This window comes from Eucyclogobius newberryi, unplaced genomic scaffold (genome assembly GCF_026437365.1).
Source record: "Eucyclogobius newberryi isolate DKJ021-1_F unplaced genomic scaffold, fEucNew1.0.hap1 SCAF_9, whole genome shotgun sequence".
Taxonomy (NCBI): Eukaryota; Metazoa; Chordata; class Actinopteri; order Gobiiformes; family Gobiidae; genus Eucyclogobius; species Eucyclogobius newberryi.
In genome coordinates, this window is record NW_027316532.1 from 22330100 (window position 1) to 22351477 (window position 21378).

General features: G+C 42.8%; 1 protein-coding gene across 2 annotated transcripts in view; it reads left to right on the top strand.

Annotated features, from left to right (window-relative positions):
* pde4ba (phosphodiesterase 4B, cAMP-specific a) overlaps positions 1 to 21378 on the top strand; it is a 266818-nt gene that overhangs the window by 31513 nt on the left and 213927 nt on the right. The window contains exon 1 of one of the 2 annotated variants that reach the window (XM_072439008.1): positions 12387 to 12621. The exons of the other annotated variant lie outside the window; for it this stretch is intronic. Within the exon in view, the coding sequence (XP_072295109.1) occupies positions 12395 to 12621 (227 nt within the window). The 5' untranslated portion in view covers positions 12387 to 12394. Of the gene's footprint in view, positions 1 to 12386; positions 12622 to 21378 lie in introns of those variants that run through there. 2 annotated transcript variants of the gene reach the window in all.

A 21378-nucleotide genomic window follows, 5' to 3' on the forward strand; every position in this document is an offset into this window, starting at 1 on the left:
AAGACTCTTGTGGACAGTAGAAGACTCTAGTGGACAGTAGAAGACTCTAGTGGACAGTAGAAGACTCTAGTGGACAGTAGAAGACTCTTGTGGACAGTAGAAGACTCTAGTGGACAGTAGAAGACTCTTGTGGACAGTAGAAGACTCTTGTGGACAGTAGAAGACTCTAGTGGACAGTAGAAGACTCTAGTGGACAGTAGAAGACTCTAGTGGACAGTAGAAGACTCTTGTGGACAGTAGAAGACTCTAGTGGACAGTAGAAGACTCTTGTGGACAGTAGAAGACTCTTGTGGACAGTAGAAGACTCTAGTGGACAGTAGAAGACTCTTGTGGACAGTAGAAGACTCTAGTGGACAGTAGAAGACTCTTGTGGACAGTAGAAGACTCTAGTGGACAGTAGAAGACTCTTGTGGACAGTAGAAGACTCTAGTGGACAGTAGAAGACTCTTGTGGACAGTAGAAGACTCTTGTGGACAGTAGAAGACTCTTGTGGACAGTAGAAGACTCTAGTGGACCGTAGAAGACTCTTGTGGACAGTAGAAGACAGTAGATAATTAATCATTATTTAATGCATTTGGAAAACAATTTGTACAGTGAGCCTTGCATTTGTTGCTTTGTTACAAGTTACGGGTCAAATCTTGTGTGTAATTTATAGTAATTCATTAGTTCACACAAATACACCATATTTTCCTGGCCCGGCCCCTCGGCCAAATTTTAGAACCCAATGTGGCCCTTGAGTCAAAAAGTTTGGGGACCACTGCCCTAAAGGGAGAGTCCTGCCCTTGATGATTAGATTAATTTGCTTTGAAGCTCCTAAATGAGTCCATATTTGTATTGTTATTTCATTGGCTTTAGAGTGATGAAATCAGGAGGCACTTTTGCCATTTCAATTAATGAACAATTCAAAACAGAATAATATATGTTTTAAATGGGGGAAAAACCCTCAAAATATCGCAGAAAGTTCATACACACTATTTCCTATCAGTAAATATCATTTAAAGTTACAATGTGTAACTTTTCTGGTGGATGGTCTCCATGGAGATTTATCATTAACTTGGGTAAAAGTGAATAGATTTGGCCAAAATGGTCCCAGAACATCTGCACCGTTCATTGGCCATCGGCTTCTCTGGAATGTTCAAATCAATATCAGTCTTATAAATGTTCATATTGTGATGAGGCTTTAAGATAAGTTGAATAACAATATTTTTTTCAAGTTGACTTTGATGCAATGAATTAAGGTCTATGTAGCCTCTATGAAAATATATTAATCACGTCAATAATCACCATTAATCCATTGTCGAACGCTCCTGTTCCATCTCTTGTTCTGAGCTCATATCTGTCTGTGGCCCTGTTTTTCCATTCCCCGCACAGCCTCATCTCATCTCCTGCCTATTCCCAGCCGTCTGTATTTACATGCCTCCGTCAGTGTTTGCGAGCACGAGCAGGAAGCACAGGAGTTATTTTGGGACTCAATTATTTTTCCTGCTGATGTATACAATAGTGCGAGCGCGCCGTTGCCCCGTGGACTTGGATTGAAAGTGTGTCGCGCCGGAGATAAGGCGGCTGAACAAAATGAAGACGGCAACGTGGTCCTGAGTCAGTGATGTAAAGCTTTTACGGCCGTGCTTCTGTTTGGTATGTGGCATGTGGGAGGGGCTAACTGGATAAATAGAAAGGGAAGGAAGGGCATCTGTTTTAAAAATGCAAATCATGTCAATCACTGTCTGACTTGGGTTAGAATATAATACAATATAAAGTAGAGTAGACTATAGCATTACGTGTGTTAATTATACATATTAAAGGTGCACTATATGTCTTCTGCTTTGCCTGAAACGTTCCACAATATCTATCTCCATGGAGACAAGCAGGCAACACCACCAGACCAAGTTACAGGTCAGAGGTCTCATTTAAGATAAGATACGCCTTTGATACGCATTTGTCCACACGTGGGGAAATTTCGGTGCTGCAACGCAAGTAGATACAGAAGAAAAGAACAGATAACTTATAGGAAGTTTTAAAAAACACTCTTATAAACAAAACTTCTATAGACAGAACCTCTCATATTCTTAATAAGGAATAGAGGAAAATAAAAATAAGCTAGCATAAGACAAAATAATACTAATAATAGTGGTAAAGTAAACACTCTTATTTACAGCAGTTATATGCACATGAATATGACATTATTGCATATGAGTATGACAGTAATTGCACATGAATATGACGGTATTGCACATGGTAAAGTCAGTATTGCACATGGTAAAGTCAGCACAGTATTTACAAAACAGTTTGTGGAACTAGAAGAATACGCAGAGACAAAACCTACACACCACAGACTTATAAAACCCTCCGGCAGGCCATTTCCTTGTACGTACGCACGCTTTATACATGAGCCCCCAGAGCCGCGGAGAGTAAGTATATGTATATTTTAAGCAATAAAACCACTTAAAATGTATTAAATACAAGTGGAACAGTGCATACCATACGGAGGAATATTCCAGGCAAAGTAATACGATTTCCCTGCAATCAGTTAATGCACCTTTGAGAAAATAATGTGCACATAAGAGGCAAATGATGATGCTTATTGAGGTATGAGTAATCGTGGTAAAGTGTAGTCAGTACTTAAGAAAGTACCCTCTGACCTGCTCTTGTCTTGAGTACCTTTGCTTTGGCCATATTATGTTTTAAAGTAATGTGACTACAAAGCAACACTCTGCGAGGCGATCTCTCATCACAAATTGTGTTAGCACTCCACCTACTGGCAACAGAGGGAAATACTAAGGGAAAATACAATAAATAGCTGCTATGCTAGTTTAAGCTCTCAGTTGTAGTGACTGCGATTTGTCGACTCAAATGGGACTTTGGGATTTCTTTGATCTCACAAGACTCTGAGGCTCAGAGCGAGAGGTCTTATGAAACAGGAGTCATCGAACAAGCGCAACAACATATGTTTCTGATGAGGGAACAATCCAGGTGGCGCCAGAGCATGTTACTAAGGTACAGGACGGATAGAGAAGCTCAAAGTGAGATTTTCCGGACTATAATTCGCACCTTTTTTCATAGTTTTGGCCGGGGTGCGACTTATACTCCAGAGCAACTTATATGTGATATTATTCATTATTTTCAGACTGACAACCACAAGAGGGCGCTCTAGGCTCTAAGCGACACAGAATAAGAATCTGCACTTCCTCTTCCTCTGGAGTTTGTGGAGTTGTTTAGAAGTGACACAGAGGAAGAAGAATTCAATGGATTTAGTGATTTGGGGTAAAACTGATGCTTTGGTAAACTTGTTAGCATGTTCCTTATGCTACGCTGGTGCGACTTATAGTCCGGAAAATACGGTACATGTGGTTCAGAGCGACAAAAACACTTGTAATTAAATGAATGAAACACATGCTGTGCCGTGTAACCCGCCAGGCGCAGCAGTAACGTCGCCATGGAGAAAGCAGGTGACATATAGAAGGCGCTGCACTGACAAGAGGATGTTGTTATTAGTGTCAAGTACACTTTGTGCTGCCAAATGTCGCTGCGGCGTTTTCAAAGTCGTTGATTACATACAGCGTGGTCGTCTGTGTATGACCTCGAGCTGTTTTTTTGGACGGAAACAAACGGTAAATCTGTCTGACAAAGAACCCACCGAACATTGTAGTTCTTTCCCTGACATTGTGGAATCGCTGGAGAGACGGCTGCATTTGGGGATCTGCCCGGAATATAAATTATTTTAGTTTTGCCCGGCAGACAGTTGCATCTCAGCGACCCCGGTTCAGGTTTATAGTATTGTAGCGATCAAAGCATAACAGGAACGGTCCAAAGACGACGGTGCGGCTGGAGATGTGCGTGAGGAGTGAAAGAACAGCGCGCTCCTGCCAGCTGGACCTGACAGTTGGACCTGACAGCTGGACCTGACAGTTGGACCTGACAGTTGGACCTGACAGTTGGACCTGACAGTTGGACCTGACTGTTGGACCTGACTGTTGGACCTGACTGTTGCCTGCACGAGGAACCAATCTCACGCTAGAGAATTGTATCGGGTTAAAATACTGACCATCAAGTGAGTGAATAAACAGTAGACAGTGCGTGAGAGATGAAATCATTGTAAAATAAAACAATGTGGTGAATATGTGGGATGGTAAAGACCTTTTGAGGAAATACTCTACTGTACCTGATGCCCTGATACCTTTTGGCTTAATGGAAATCGATGTCAAACTTTCACATACTTGGAACATATACTAAAAGCCAGTTTTGAATATCTTGATTCATTTTAAATACGAAATAATTTACTGAGGGGATTTTATTTAGGACTTGGCTAAACTAGATTTGACTGAAAACTGGCATAAAAACTCAAATTTTGCCCAATTTTTGATTTTTTCTTTTCTTTTTTAAATCCACAAATCCTTCAGTACAATCCTTCTAAATCTTTTTAAACGTTATAAAGTATGGCGTGTGTGTCGGTGCTACATCATGTCCCAAATACACTTAAGCTCCCAATACACATTTTGATAAAACTGCCTTTGACGTTACCGTGACCCAAATAAATCAGTGGTTTCAAGCTGATTAAAACACATTTAATTACAGAATGGGCAGGTTTTTGTTGTTGAATGTTGAGAGAGCAAAGAGTTTGGCTTGTAGCGTCTCCACCTCAACAATTACACATAATACTTCCAGTCCTCGTGGGTCCATTTGATCGGCTTCTCGGCAAATTGAGCAATTTTGCTTTGAGTGTCGGCGTCTGCGGGTCGAAGCGACACCGCCAGGTAATGGTGAACTCGCTGTTCTGGCTTTGTACCAGTGGTCTCTCATTAAGACCTCAGACAAAGCCCCAGCTGCTGATAGAATAAGGCTGCGTCCCGTTCTGCCACGACTGGCTTTTTAAGATCTATTTTTAGCGCTCCTTTCTGCTGGCATTAATGTGTCCTATTGAATGATTGGAGCTTGCAAGTCGGCGTAATTTCTGGCTTTTATGTCGGAGTTTTAAGAAGTGAATCTTTTCCCCTGTGACATATTTCGGTGCGTCACTGCCACTCAGACATGAGTTGACATTATTTTTGTAAAGAGGATTTTTGCAGTGCCAAGCTAAAGCCAGTTTATAAATAGACGAATGGAAGGAGCACAGGGATTTAGCGCTATTTTCAAAGTGTCAGGCGTTTTTTTGTGTTGAATCTTGTTTGTTTGTTGGGCTTATTTTCTAAAAGATTTCAGAAAATTCTCAGAAAAACTGTGATGTGGACAGGCAACAATTATCTTAGTTGTCGACTTGTCAGGGATTATTTTTAAAAATGAGTCGACTGGGCTAATGACTGTTTCTGTTGTACATTGAGACTTCTACAAGGAAAGGTTGAAATACGGTGGCTGGATAGGGACTATTCACAAATATATATAGTATTATTGATGGAAATAGTTTATACTGTTTTGACATGTCGATTCAAAAATGCCATCTTTGTTATATAAATGTCTTTTCGTACGAGTCTGAGATGTAGAGCTGTATCAGTAGCAGACGTTTGTTCCTCCACAACGTTGGAATAAATACATTTGCAAAAATAAAAAATACATGGATCATTCCAGCGCTCATAATGTTTTATACCTTCCTGTCAAAGGCTTCTATTGTATTAGACATTTTTAATTTATCATCCAGATTGTTCCATTCTAACCCCCATAACAGAAATACAATCACTTTTTTTAATTAGTTCTAGTCCTTTGTTGAATCTGCATCTTGTCTCTGTTCAAAGAAATACGATTATATCTCTGTCACTACGGCTGGACTCAGGTTGACAAGATCGAACAAGGTTAAATGCTTTCCAAAGTTGATTCTGCATAATATGTCTCCTTTAAAAGAGTGTTTTTAATCATCATTGTGGTCAGTATCAAGCATCACACCTTTTCACTAGGATCTAACTGATTCTAATCTAACTGCGCAGACAATTTCAAACACTAAGTTTGAAATTGTCTGCGCAGTTAGTTTTAATTCTCACCAATTATAGAATCCTCCTATGGACAGGCGTGGAAAACAATGCGTCTGGTGCCTCTAATGTAATTGCTATGTCCAAATAAATAAATAACTAAATGAATATTGGTTTTATGCTAATCATTTCCCTTCCCATCTCGGGAGGTTGTAGTGCAGGGTTCATCGTCGGTGGACCCTCTTCTAATCCCATCTGCCACATCCAATAATGTCACCGGGCTGATGGGTGGGGCCCCTGTGTCGGCCCCTGCGTCGGCTCATCTGGAGGAAACCCTGTGCGTCTGTCGCCAGGAGAGGGTGAGGCCGGGGTCGACGGGCCAACTTTGGATCCTTACATAAAGCCATTTCTGCTGCTATTACGCAATGTGAAGTCTGGATTAAATTTTTAACCACTGTTATGGAGGAGCAGACTTACCGGCCATGTTTTGTCCATAAATCATGAAGGTGCTGGTGGAGTGCTTTGGTTTCTAGCCTGAGGTGCAATCCCCACTTTCTTTAAAGCTGTATTGGAATCAAATTGAAATTGCAATTGGAACGGTCGCATAGAAAATCACAAAGACCATATTTAGCTATATATATATTTAAACAATAACGTTTCCTTATCACATAGTAAACCTGCTAATGCTAATTCATGTAATTTTTGTATTAGCTTAGCAAATCATATTTTAGTCTTTTCTCAAATGTTAATGGTCCTGGATGTGTTGTAAAAGAGACATAATACGTAATTTTGGGTGTTATTATCAACTACATACATAGATAATGAAATATGTTTACCCAATAAATGACCGGGATCATTTTAAAAATAATCTTTACTATGTACAGAGCAGTGAGCATGGGTGAGGTGTTGTTAAATTATGATAAAACGCACAAAGTTGATATTTTTACAACATCCTTCAGCCTCACCGTCCATACATAACGCTATGGTGTCACTCGCCATAACACTTCACCCGACTTGCTTCTAGTCTCGGTGTTGGCTTTGTAAAAAACTCCATGACACATCTGACATCGCAGCCCTCTCGATTCACTGTACTTTCTGTTAGAATCCACACTTCTTTGGGAACTCGCCGCTCGTGTTAAGAACTCTTATTGCTTATGCGCTTCACCTCTTTGAAGCCTGTAGTTTTCTAAATGAATTGTGACTTTGCGAATCCCCATGGCCTTCTCTCTTCCGTAGTCTTCATTTCATCACTAATGTCTTGATGTTGATACTCAGTCGATATTACGGCGATATAGAAAATGTGCTAAAACATGTCTGTAAATGCTGTAAATGTTTTTAATGTATTGACCTTTAATCAGAAATCTCGCATTGCGATTCTGGCTTCAGAGGGGCGGAGCCTATTGTACATGTTTCTAGTGGTGGGGGAAACAGAGAAACCTATGCAGACATGGAGAGAACATGCAAACTCCACACAGAAAGGCCCCACGCTGCCTGGGAGTCGAACCCAGGACCTTCTTGCTGTGAGGCTTTAATCGAGAGGTCTAAAGCCAATCGACTGACAGTAAAAGCATGTGGTTTGGTGAAGTTTCTTTTTACAAACTCTTGGGCAAATACACTCTAGTATTCACGGCTTTAGAACCTTTTTTCCGACAGAAAAGTGGATCACCCTTAAACAGCCAATCAGCTCTCCCGAAGCGTCAGGACTTACGTGGCTTTTTCTTACAATAGATCAAATGTTTTCTAATGAGATGAAGCCGTCTGAAAGATCTGCTTTTACACTTTACGCGGAGAGAAACAAAAGGAACTCTACGAGAAAAAAGTTGGTCACTTCTCTGGATTTTGCAGGAAGAATTTTGATTGGCAATGATTCATATCCGTCTGTATTGTTTATGTTCAGGACATTAAAATGGAGCAATTTATCAGAAACATCTAGTCTCCAAACTTTCTTCTTCCTTATCAACTTAAGTCAGATTTTTTTGGCCATAAACATGTCAAAAAATGCATTTGTTGTTGTACAATTTCAGCGTAAAGCCCTATCTTGTACTCTTGTTTGGAACTCACAATGCAAGTTTAAGTTCATTTAATTTTTCATTCATATTCATTTCAAATACTCAATATTCAAACGTTGCACACTATCTCCAAAACGACAGTTACATGTGTATTTGCTGGATTACCATGCACCGTCGACCGTCACAAAACGAGTCAAACGGACCACCATCCCGAACCATTCAGCTCCAATCCCACGTACTCTTACTACGAGTGTTCTGATCTTTATACAACTGCTCAGAAATAGAAGCTTCAGCGTTTTGAGTAATGGTCTATGACTCACCACCAGAACAGATGAGTCCCGGAGCCATTCTGTGTCCGCGGCGCTCCTCTGGACCCCTCGCTCTGGCTCTCTCTCCACCTCCGGGCCATTGCCTCTGCCTCACACTGGAGCCCTTTGTGAAGGCCAAATGACTTGTCTATCAACTCGCTTGTTCTTGTCGCCCCATACTGCGGTAATATCATGGTTGGGTTGTTCCCGTTTCTGAGCGACCGGGCACGTGGGCTTCCCTTACGCTCACCACGTGCTGCGGAATCATTTGCGTCGCTTTTTAAAATGTAAAATACGTTGACTATATTGGATGTGTGTTTGTAGAAATGAACAGTAATAATTGCACATGAATCACGACAGTAATTGCACATGTGACGGAATTGCACATGGTTAGGTCAGTATTGCGAGTGTTCAGGACTAACAGTATAATATGCAATTGCACAACAGTTTTTCGGGTGGGCGAGGTGGGCAGCGCAGGGCGACGTTGCCCGAGGGACGGCACGAGGAGACGTCAGGTGCGTGGGATGCACAACAGCACCGTCATGCAGCCTTCAGCCTTCAGCCTTCAGCCTTCAGCCTTTCCTTCCTGCAGTCTATAGTCTGGACTCCGCCTCCAGACTCATGTGGCCTATTGTCCCAGCTCCTCTTCCTCTTCCTCTCCTCTTCAGCATCGGGTCAATCCAAGGCAGAGTCGACCCGAGCCAGGAGGAGGAGAGCATGAGCTATGAGTGTGCTGTGCAGCTCGTGCTTATTCAACCTGGCCGACCCAAGAAGCCTAAAAACATACAATTCCTTCCAAGCTTTACCCCACCTTTTATTTTAGCAAGATATATCTCATATTCGCGGATCTGTGATTACTGTATTTTCCGGACTATATGTCGCACCAGCCAAAAAATGCATAATAGAGAAGAAAAAAACATATGTAAGTCACACTAGAGTTTTGGTTACAAGTGTGAAAATAACAAATAATATCACATATAAGTCGCTCCGGAGTATAAGTATAAATATAAGTTTAAGTCACACCCCAAAATTATGAAAAATGGTGCGACTTATAGTCTGGAAAATACGGTATTTCTGTCCTTAGTGAAAAATGCCGTTCATCTCAATATGAGCCATGAACACGTTTTACTGCACCTTTTCCTCATGTCACGATACAGGTGACTTACAAGTACATGAGTTATCCAGTAAACAGAACTAAGTACCCGATATCAGCAGACACCAGATTACTTTCCTTAAACTTCGACATGTTTTCAAAACTTCCTAAAACATTAAATGTTATTAATATCATCATGAATAATCATAAAATGCGAATTATTTGATCACCAATGCAGTAACTTTACAAAACTGTAAAATAAACTGAATTTTGAGTTTAAGTTAGTAGTTTCCCGAGTATCAATAGTGAATCAATAAAATCCATTAAATGTTCCAGTACTGGCACCGATATCGATACTGGTGTTACACTGAAGTAGAAGCTGAATATCTTTTTTTTTTCTTTAAATTGATCAAATGCATATCATTGGTCAAGATATGATTAATCATTTACAGGCGGATTGATCCAATCACAAGAGAGGCTTTTTAAGAGGCTTTAGTTACCTCTTAAGGTAAAATACTTACGAAAGTACATGCACCTTAATGTAAAAATAATTATATATATTATAATGTATAAATTATACAGTTATTTTTACTCATATTTACAACTTAAACACTCAATAGATTTGAATATATTCTGTCTATTTTACATTAGCTGTGATTTTCTCTTCATTTTGACCTGTTAGACCTGACCACGTAATGATCAATATTGTGTATTTCCTCTATTGCAAATGGCATGTACTTCCTTAAAACCCGAGTGCCCTCTCTCTCCACATGGCTCCACATGGCTCTGCACGGTGTTTCCAGAGCCCTCTCTCTCTCCACACGGCTCTGCACGGTGTTTCCAGAGCCCTCTCTCTCCACATGGCTCTGCACGGTGTTTCCAGAGCCCTCTCTCTCCAAACGGCTCTGCACGGTGTTTCCAGAGCCCTCTCTCTCTCCACACGGCTCTGCACAGTGTTTCCAGAGCCCTCTCTCTCCAAACGGCTCTGCATGGTGTTTCCAGAGCCCTCTCTCTCCACACGGCTCTGCACAGTGTTTCCAGAGCCCTCTCTCTCCAAACTGCTCTGCACAGTGTTTCCAGAGCCCTCTCTCTCCACATGGCTCTGCACGGTGTTTCCAGAGCCCTCTCTCTCCAAACGGCTCTGCACGGTGTTTCCAGAGCCCTCTCTCTTCACACGGCTCTGCACAGTGTTTCCAGAGCGCTCTCTCTTCACACGGCTCTGCACAGTGTTTCCAGAGCGCTCTCTCTCTCCACACTGCTCTGCACAGTGTTTCCAGAGCCCTCTCTCCCCACATGGCTCCCTCCTCCCTCTCCACATGGCTCTGCACGGTGTTTCCAGAGCCCTCTCTCTCCACATGGCTCTGCACGGTGTTTCCAGAGCCCTCTCTCTCCAAACGGCTCTGCACGGTGTTTCCAGAGCCCTCTCTCTCTCCACACGGCTCTGCACAGTGTTTCCAGAGCCCTCTCTCTCCAAACGGCTCTGCATGGTGTTTCCAGAGCCCTCTCTCTCCACACGGCTCTGCACAGTGTTTCCAGAGCCCTCTCTCTCCAAACTGCTCTGCACAGTGTTTCCAGAGCCCTCTCTCTCCACATGGCTCTGCACGGTGTTTCCAGAGCCCTCTCTCTCCAAACGGCTCTGCACGGTGTTTCCAGAGCCCTCTCTCTTCACACGGCTCTGCACAGTGTTTCCAGAGCGCTCTCTCTCCACACGGCTCTGCACAGTGTTTCCAGAGCGCTCTCTCTCTCCACACTGCTCTGCACAGTGTTTCCAGAGCCCTCTCTCTCCACACGGCCCTGCACAGTGTTTCCAGAGCCCTCTCTCTTCACACGGCTCTGCACAGTGTTTCCAGAGCGCTCTCTCTCTCCACACTGCTCTGCACAGTGTTTCCAGAGCCCTCTCTCTCCACACGGCCCTGCACAGTGTTTCCAGAGCCCTCTCTCTTCACACGGCTCTGCACAGTGTTTCCAGAGCGCTCTCTCTCTCCACACTGCTCTGCACAGTGTTTCCAGAGCGCTCTCTCTCTCCACACTGCTCTGCACAGTGTTTCCAGAGCCCTCTCTCTCCACATGGCTCTGCACGGTGTTTCCAGAGCCCTCTCTCTCCACACGGCTCTGCACAGTGTTTCCAGAGCCCTCTCTCTCCAAACTGCTCTGCACAGTGTTTCCAGAGCCCTCTCTCTCCACATGGCTCTGCACGGTGTTTCCAGAGCCCTCTCTCTCCACATGGCTCTGCACGGTGTTTCCAGAGCCCTCTCTCTCCACACTCTTCCACGTCGCAGCTTTCCTCTCTTTTTCCAAATCGCCTGTTGTTGCTCAGCCTCTGCTCCTGATCTCGCCCGTCGCACCCAGAGGTTAGAGCATCATCTGCAACATCACCGCAAATCCCCTGCTTAAACCTCCCCCCACCCAAAAATAAATAATCAAAACAGTCTGACAACCTGTTACTGCCTCCCTCAGCCTGTTGTCACACCGACCGCGGGCCAATGGCAGCGCGGGGGGGCGCGGCTTGGGCTCGCTGCGTGCCTGCTCCGCTCTGCCTGTGTTTATTGTGAATGAACCATCGGGCTGCCTGCTTCTGCGCTCCGGCAAGGGAATTCTGGAGCGGAGATTTGAGGACATCCGGCGGGGAGCTCGTCCGTGCCACACCGGGAGTGCCTTGGGAGGAGAGGAAAAGGAAGCAAAGCCAATATAAATAACAGTAAGGGGGAAAATACAAACAAACCGCAGCCTAAAAGGTGCTGAGGGTCAGTCAAGCAGTGGTTGATGTGAGCAAAGGCATGACAAGCCAAGAGCAGTTTGCAAACCTTTTCAATTTTTCATAACGGCTGGAAGATTCGCTCTGAGCCGCGTTGTGGAGAAGATGGGAGGCAAGAACGAAAAGAGTTAAGCAGTAGATTTTTGCGAGCGACACAGAACAGAAAGAAAGGTAGCTCGTTTTTTCTTGCATTCCGAATCCAATCAAACGCTATATTCATGATTCGCTCCTGAGACCGAAGCGAGTGAAGGCACACTCCGAAGAGACAGCTGTTTTTTGTGGGGGGGACGACGAGTGTGAGAGGAAACGGGGGGCGGCGGTGGTGGGGGGGAGTGATGTCTTCAAACGAGCTGAGTGTGATGGACATGGACTCCTGCATACGGACGTTCAAAGAGCACATGCACCTGGAGCTGGAGCCGCCCAGGGTGCCCGGGGTGGTGGGGGGCAGGAGGGGCGCCACGTCCCCCAAGCTGTCCCCCCGGAGCTCGCCCAGGCTGTTCCGCAAGCTCATGGTCAACAAGAGCATCCGGCAGAGGAGGAGGTTCACCGTGGCGCATACGTGGTAAGGCTGGTGGTGATGGTCCACGTGAACGCAGAGAAACGGGGGGATTAATGAGTGAAAGGTCAAATGACGAGGGGAGAGAGAAGGACGTGGCGATGTGGAAGCAGACGAGGGTTAAATGTTGTGGACGTTTTTGGGGCTGATGTGTTGGAGCTTCACTCAGACACTTTTGCCAAACGATCTCACAATTAAATGGAACAATTTATTTGCTGAATATTGGTTATTCTTAGTACAAATAAGGAGGCAGACACGTCTAACAGTTATTTCACAGCCTATCAAATCATGTCCCTGAGAGCCAATGTTGACGTGTCACTTCATTGTCCTTATTTTGGGGGACAAAATCCATTTAAACTAGATTGATAGATAGAAAATGCATGACTTGAATACATTTCTTTACATCACAATTTCATTCATATAGATACTACCAGACCACGGTGCAAGTTATTGGCATTATTATTATTATTTTATCACAAGATTATTCATTTTTTTCTGGCTTTATTGTATTAGACAGTATTGTAAGAAATTTGAAACAAAGAGCAGGGAGGACATTCAGCAAATTGTTAAAGCCGGGAATAAATCTCTAATTTTCAATATTGAGTGTTTTTTTGGGGGGGATAAAGTCTTGCTGATGAAGAAAGCATTTGGAGCGCTTGTGTGGAATTATGTTATCATTTTAAAGGAAATAAAAATCTGATTATTAACAACTGGGTACGTCAATTTATTTAAATGGGCTGCGAGAGATGGCGATCGATTCCATGTGGTAATGTTCAAGCAGCAGACGCATGTAGGGATGAGGTCATGTAAATATATTTGGTGAATTGTGCAACAAAACATCTTTAAATCCTCATAAAGTTGTTGAAATTCTACAGTATTGTTAGGAAAAGAGCTGGATTTTTTTTTTGCCTCGCATTACTTGAGATTGCCATCGCAAGGGGGAGTTTGAGGACATAGTCAAACCTCATTATTCCAGTTCTTCGAGCAAACTAATAGCTGACGGTGACCGAGACGCAGAACAGATACGCGCCACATAACAGAGGCTGAACTGAGCGGCGAGCCAAATCGTGACTCGTGCCAAAGATTTGACGGACATTTCCCCGACAGGAGACGAGCGGAATAGGTGCGGCTCGACGGGCGAATGAGATGACCAGCCGCAAGTGAAAATAGTCACCAGGAAATCCCTAATGGAAAAGCTCTTTACTGTCGATGAATCTGGGGGTCAAAAGGTTATATAATGGCGTATAAATTTGTGTATTTGGCACGCTTTCCACATCCTTGCACGATGACCAACCTTTAGGTGAAGTGTGACCATCTCTCCCCCCGTTGTAGAAGGGCAGTTATGCAATGTTGCTCCTATTGTATGTTATTTGTGGCGATATCTTGTCCATTTAGAATTACCATCTTGACATTTCGTGTCATTCGTCATATTGTTCCGGAGTTCGTTCTGTGCCCCAGATCACGATGTTTTCGGGCGTTTTGATGCCATTTCGACCTTTGGAGGAGCAAAAAACACACGTGTGCCTCATGTTTTATTTTTTTTAACATTTGAATTACATTTGCATTACATTTGACTCTTAATATCTTACCCACAATGTAGATGAAATACTGTAAACAGGGAGAAAATATGTTAAACAATTGATTTCACAGCAAAGCGAATCACGTCCTTGCTCCCCAATATCGATTGTCATTTCTTTCAGTAAAATCCATACATTACTTGAATAAATCTCCGTATATAGCGCGATTTCATTCATATATATATATATACTTATATACTACCAGACGTCCCCTGTTACATCGTACCCTCCCCCATCCCCCACCCGAGCCCACCTTTTGCTTTTGCTGCACTTAGGCACACGCAGCCACTGTTACGTAATGTGCGACGTATGGAGTTGTGGGGACAATAATGCAAGTACAGTCGTGTTTGGTCTACAATTGTGTGTGTGGGGGGGAGGGGAAGGGGGGCATGTTTGGAGGGAGAAAAGGAAATGAGAAGAGATAGGGATCTTGAGTCCCTGTGCGCCACGAGACGGAGGGCGAGCCGGGCAGTTTTGTGTGTTTTTGTATGAAAATAGTTATAACGGTAGGAATTGTCAATCTGGATAACAATGCATCAGGAATGCGCTGGAAGGTTCCCGCAAATGTCTTGGTTAAGGTTCAAATTTGCACAGAATTCACAAAAAAAGCACACAAAAAAGCTGAAATGTCACTTAATACGCTTGTTTGGGAGATTACGCTTGATGTTTCTGTGTCTTTTTTAGGTCATTTTTAATAGTACTATAGACATTGCACTCCATATTCTAATTTTGCACATCTCCATTAATAGTGATGTTTTTATCTGTTTTTTTAATACATCCCCCTTCATTTGAAAGTTTGTAAAGGTGAATTTAAATGGTTGAGAATCTATGGCACAGGACTTTTTATATCTCAAATTAAAGATTATACGTAGGGTTGTGCAGTTAATTGGATTTTAATCAAATCGAGATCCAATTGTTTCGAATGGTCCATGATTAGCTTGTACTTTAGCAATTGTAGCCTGGCTCTAAATGTAAATATATGGGCCATCGTGTTCCCAGTATAACTCGTGCCTTTACGTTTGCTTGTCCCGCATTGTTCTGCTTTTGAAATCCTGCAGTTGCATTTCCTCCGTCCTGTTTGTTAATCATTTTATTATGTCCCATCCCGCCAACCTTTTGACATTTAAGAAGTGATTGCAAACCCTGCTCGTGATGAATGGCAATCAGGAATTTCGGCAATCTTTTGAAATACATCTTGTCTAGTCAGAAACGGTGATTTTGTGTGATGCATATTTCAATTCGTAATTCCTCTCATATTCGCACTGGCATTTGCAGACGTCTTGTTTTCTTTTGTGCCATTTGCATAAAAAAAACTGACATTTTCAAGGTAATTTAGCGCAATATTTATTGAGATGAAGATGTCATTAACCCTCCCCATAATGGCTACCGTAAACAGCTGGTAGATTACGTCCATAAAGAGAGTGATTTGTCAGTTTGTTCACTCGGTCTCTCGGGGAAAAAGAAGGTTGAACCGGTTTTTGGTTTTTTGGAATTATGCATTTTTTGTCACATTTTTCGAGCTGCTTCTTGTTTCACGTTGTCAAATCCAAGCCAACGAGGTTCATTTGGTCATTTTGGTTCAGTTAATTCTAAAAAGGTTCATTTATCGAACTAGAGTTGGACTATTAACCGGGACGAGGGGACCGTACGACTCTCGCACACTTGGGATAACCTGTCCTGAAGAAGTGCGACTGCAGATGGCGCTGTTGTCTTTCCTCGGCTGGTAGGAAAACTGCGCCGAACAGTGATGGACGTTTTTGGTATTGATACGATACCAAGTACTTTTTCAATATGTATGTATAAAAAAAGAGTTTCAAATAGGCGCTAAAGGACAAACTGAACCCTTGACACAGATAGAATCGTCCAATCTGCTGCAGCTGGAGTGTGTTTGCCATAAAACAATGAAAAATGGACCTTGCATGCCTGAAATGAATGTATATTGACGCTCATCGATATCTAACGTATGACACTCCCAAAATACGACCATCCCTCGCTCCAAAACCTTTGATGTAGACTGTGAGTGAGCAGTCGAGCCTGTCAGGTCTGAAAAACGAAGCTTTTAGAATAATCATAAATGTCAAACGAAGACAGCAGTTACTTTTCAGCTTGTTGTTGGTCCTCTTTGAAATCAGACATGCACGAACAAAGACAGAGTGGTCCCATTTTTTTTCACTTGTTGTCTTGGCATTTCATTTTCCATCTGGGGAAAAAAAGCAACTCGTTGAAACGCCATAAAATATGAGCGAGCGTCGAGTGAATAAAAAGTTTTTTACAGGACACATATTAAACTACTAATATATCTACTGAAGGCGTGCGTAACTTTACATCTGTGAGCCAATCCCTTATCAGGATTTGTGTGGATTATGACGCTGAGGAATTACCACGGGGGAAACCAGCAAGAGCGATTTGCCCCCGACGCCCCTGATGATAATGTGACTGTGCAGTTGTGATGTTGTGACTTGAAATGCTCAGATAAAGACTGGCAATGATTTACAGACTTAAAAACAGCACATGAGACTTCCGGGTTTCTCCCCATGAGGTCACAAATATGGCAACTTTGTAACTGAGCGTCTACTGAGGCTCAGAGGGAGAGAACATACGAAGCAAGATCCATCAAACAATCATGACTGAAGCTAATTAGGACTCTGCATGTTTTTGATCAGGGAACAGTGAAATACATCGTTAAAAGCTCAAAAAAAGCATAATGTGTGTCCTGTAAGTCTGGTAAAAACGTCTCAGAACTAATATTCTATGCTTCTGAACTGTCGTCTGCATCGCTATCAACTAACAGCACGTACGTAGTGATGTCATTCTGCACTTACTTACAGATCTTCCCATTGACGCCGCAACAATAACGCGCGCCTGTCCCCTAACCTGCTCAGGCCCTGAACCCTGAACACCACTTCTCTTCATAACCACAAAGCTTGATAACTGCAGGTCAAAGCCATTAGCAGAGATGTTGACATCCCATTGTCCTTGAACTGGCCTCGGAGGTGCTGCCGCCGCCGCTGCTGCTGCTCCGCCTCCTCCTCCGCTGTCGTGTGATTGACAGCTGGAACAATAAGACTCGCGGTGTGTGAAAGTCGCCCAGACGAGGCCGAGCGCGGAGAATCCGAGGGGAACCGCCGTCATCCCGAGACACCGGCCCCACGAGCGCTCGCGAGCACCAGGTGGTTTTTTAATCAATTTTGATTATATTCTGGTTCATAAGCTGCGAGTTATTAATGGCCGGGCGTGGTGCGCAAATGGGTTTGTGTTACGGAGACACGAGATGAGGAAACACCGGTGTCTGATATGTTGTGTCGGGCTGCGCAACATTGGACAAGATTGCGATATGTGATGTGGCTCTTAATCTTCTTCTTTGTTTTTTGTTTTTTTATGGCGGTTTCTACTTTACATTACTTTACATTACCGCCAAACTTTATTCTTTAGACTTTATTCCAGAGCCGATTCTATATGACTCTTAATTACTTTAATTATTGATTACTCTTGATTACTTTATTTATTGATTTTATTGTGAAATTTAATACGTTTGAAGCTAAATCGTACATGCCTTAATTTACTCGGACCCAACAAACCAAAACAAATCTTAACACTGACAAAACCAAGATTAAATCAAGGTTAATTTAGGACTTTAGGAGAAGAGTTAATGAAATTTGCTTTTAACACAATATTATCATGAAAAAAATAACAAATAACACATTTCTGTCTGATGGAAAAACCTTTTGTTATTTTTAGTTTGTTTCGATATCGACGATTGCGTTCGCCGATATTGCGATGGCAAGCCAAGCTACAGGTCAGATCTGTGGAGAGGCGAGCTTACTCACAGAGATGGATATGTCACTGTATTTTGGACCAATAAAATGACCGTAATTGATGTAATGTGTGCTTGTGATGAGTGTAATGCTGCACTGTGGAACATTCTAGGCAAAGCAACAGCATCTTTATGGAAAGAAGCAGGTGAAAAGTTACACAGAGCACCTTTAATATACCATTGTGGCATAATAGGACAAAATGAGGAATGTCACGCAATTTACTTTAATCTGCAGTAGATTTTGTGGCTCTTTCTTTCTCTCTTTGGTGAAAAATGTGTCTGAGGCGCGGACATGACCACAGCCGACAGAGTCCTGGGTTTTTCTGGCCCAGTTATAAGATGGATCACTTCTGACGTTCACAGGAGGAATAAAGTTCAGTTCAAATACATTCAACCCACTTTGACTAACCCACTTTTAGGTCGGGCGGTACCGGTTGTGTGGGTTGCGTCATCTTACCTGCAGCTTTGTTCACATCCGTTCATCAGTTCTTGCATGTTCAGCAATCATGGCGTCGGAATGGGGTTTTCTCAGGGTACTCTCAGGGTTTTCCCCATTGACCCAAAGCAGCAGGCTCATCTTCCTTTCAAGACCTGCTCTAACGTCGTCAGGTTCTTGATAAGATTGTGTCAGTGACAGAAAGACGATGGAGCAAAAGCGGCTGGATAGTTCCCTCCGTGGATAGTTCCCTCCGTGATAAAGCAATTTGATATACTTATCGAGGGCTGTCAAAAGTCGAAACTGGATATTTGTTTGAAAATACTTCAATACTGAAAACGAAACACAAGCAGAACACAATTTGACAGATTTAGAATGATCTTAAGTCTCATCAGAACTAAGGTCCGATAAAGAAAGTACTATTATTGGTTGAAAATGACATCAGGATCAGGCGCGTTCCTTTTTATTGAAATCGAGTTTGCAATACTGGTATTATGACAACGCTATACATTTAACCCTAAGGCACAAAGTAGTACAAATAGATGATTTTTAGGGTGCGTTCACACTTGCATCTACCACCACTTGGAACTAAATCTGGACTTGACCAGAACTAAGACTAAAATGGGCTCAAACCGGGACTGAACCAGAAAAAAGTTCACGTTTGAAAGTACACATCGACTTCATAGTTACAAGTCTAGTTTCCCTTTCACTTTAATGAGCTAAACATGTTGTACTTGCTTGTTTAAGACTCTTGTACTTACAAACAATATCTCAAATCCTTCTAATTTCGTACTTTTTCATCCATTTCCTTTCCGCTCCGCCTCCCCCTTCCCTCCGCCGAGCCCGTTCCCTCCCCACCTCTCGTGCTTCCCGGTGGCTGTATTCTTTGGACCTTGTGCTGGCTGCTGAACTCCCGACCTTGTGAAACCAACACAATGCGTCGTCTGTTAGGCCCGGCCCCCGCTTGTACCCCGTCCCCCCGATCGTCCGCCCAGCACAACTTTGTCCCTGTCTGCGCTTGCCCCGTGCTCTCCGAGGCTCCGCGTGATGTAAATGTTTGATGAATGACCCCGGCCGCCAGAGAAGGCTTTTCACCTACTTGCGCAAAAAGCACATTAAAGAGAGACGGCGAGCGAGACGCAAAGCTAGACGCACGGAAAGGAACTTGCCGTTTTAAGTCCAAACCTTTTCCGTTCTTTTGTCCAACAGGGTAGATTATTTATGGTTAAAATGGAAAACGATGTAGCGTATATTTAGGTATGCCGGGGGTTTTGAACTTTTTGAATGCGGGGTTGCCTTCAGGGGCCGCTTTCAGGGCCTGGAATATTTGCCCGAAATATGCCCTAGGTTATGACCATAGTTGATGAGAAAGAAGTTGACAGTGAATGCGTAAAAATGTATTGCAGTGTCTTATTTTTTACCATTAGTGCTCCTCCCACCATTCGAAATACTGCTAGCTTGACCCCTGCAAGCTCGACAGGGGTAGGGTTAGTTTTAGCAAAGTTTTATACAGAAATGTACTCGACAAAACCTAATTTTGCCATCACATTAACTCTGACAAGTTTTATTTAAAGGAATCACATTGCGCAACATCAATGTTGATGTTTTTAAACTTGTCACAATTGTGTTTCCTCATCATTACTGTGGTCAGAATGGTGTTTTATTTGCTTCCTGTATGTTTGACCCATCCCGTATTGTCCTGCAACTGACATTCCAGTGCTATGAAAATGTCCGTTTTAACCGACCCCCTATCTCTGCCCCTGTCATTATTTGAAGGGGGGAAAAATAAGACTTGGGTGCTGAAATATCACATAGCCACTTTTAAAACAATTAAAACATAGAAATGAAAATTACACTGAGGAGGCGGGGCTTATCAGGTCTGAAGTTTTGAACAGGAAGTCAATGGCCCTGTTTTGATTAGTAAGCAGTTTTAAATATATGTTTTAATTTCTTTTCTCGATTTTCATGACAGTTAATATTAACTTAAATAACACTCAATGGAAATAAAGAATAATAATAATAAAAAGTCCCGGGGGTTCTTAGAAAACAGGTTCAAACAAGATTCCGTAAATGTTTATGATGAAATAATGCATGTATTTTAAGGTAACTTTTAACACCTCGAATACATGAAGAGACATGTTAAATGCCATAATGTGCAGTATTTCAGGCCAAGCAACGGCATCTCCATGGAGACACCTCACCAGAAATCTTACCTAGTGCTTCTTCATTGATTGCTCCACCTTTTTTTTAACGTGTTACAACATATTTCACACTTTGTCTGTAACGTTATACACTCATTACTGTCCAAAATGTACACGGATGATATAGAAAAAAAATACCGAAGCGAAACCGAAAAACAGAGCATATTTACCGCTGTCTAAATGTCAACTTCAATCTCCGTCCAGGCCCTCCGTCTGCTATTGATTTGTCCTGTGACTCATCCCAAATGGAGAACACCAGGGAGGGTTTGACGTGACGGCCATTCTGTTCATGCCAACTGCTCCTCTCCTCGCACACGAGCCGCGCCAACGTCACCATTTTACTTCAAATATTAATGCTCGCCAGAGTAGATGTCTTCTTGTCGTCATTGCTCCAACTCGTGTTGCGTAATGGGTTTATTATATTGAGCTTGTAGGAGCAGTGTGCAGAATATACATATATATTGTTTTAAATAATAAATAAAAACACACATCGGGCATTGAGAAGGAATCATCTGAAAATGTCAGACATGTCGTCCTATTTTGTACCAGTTCAGTTCAGAGGGATTTTTCAACGTATTATTTTTCAACATATTATTTTTCAATGTTTATATGATCTTAACTGCATCAGTTTAAAGCCGCGGCTGTCGTGGAGATGGTTTGGTTCACCTGGAGTATTCTCACTAGACATTTGTGGCCTGTATTTATTATAAATGCCCATTGTTATTTGAGCCTTGA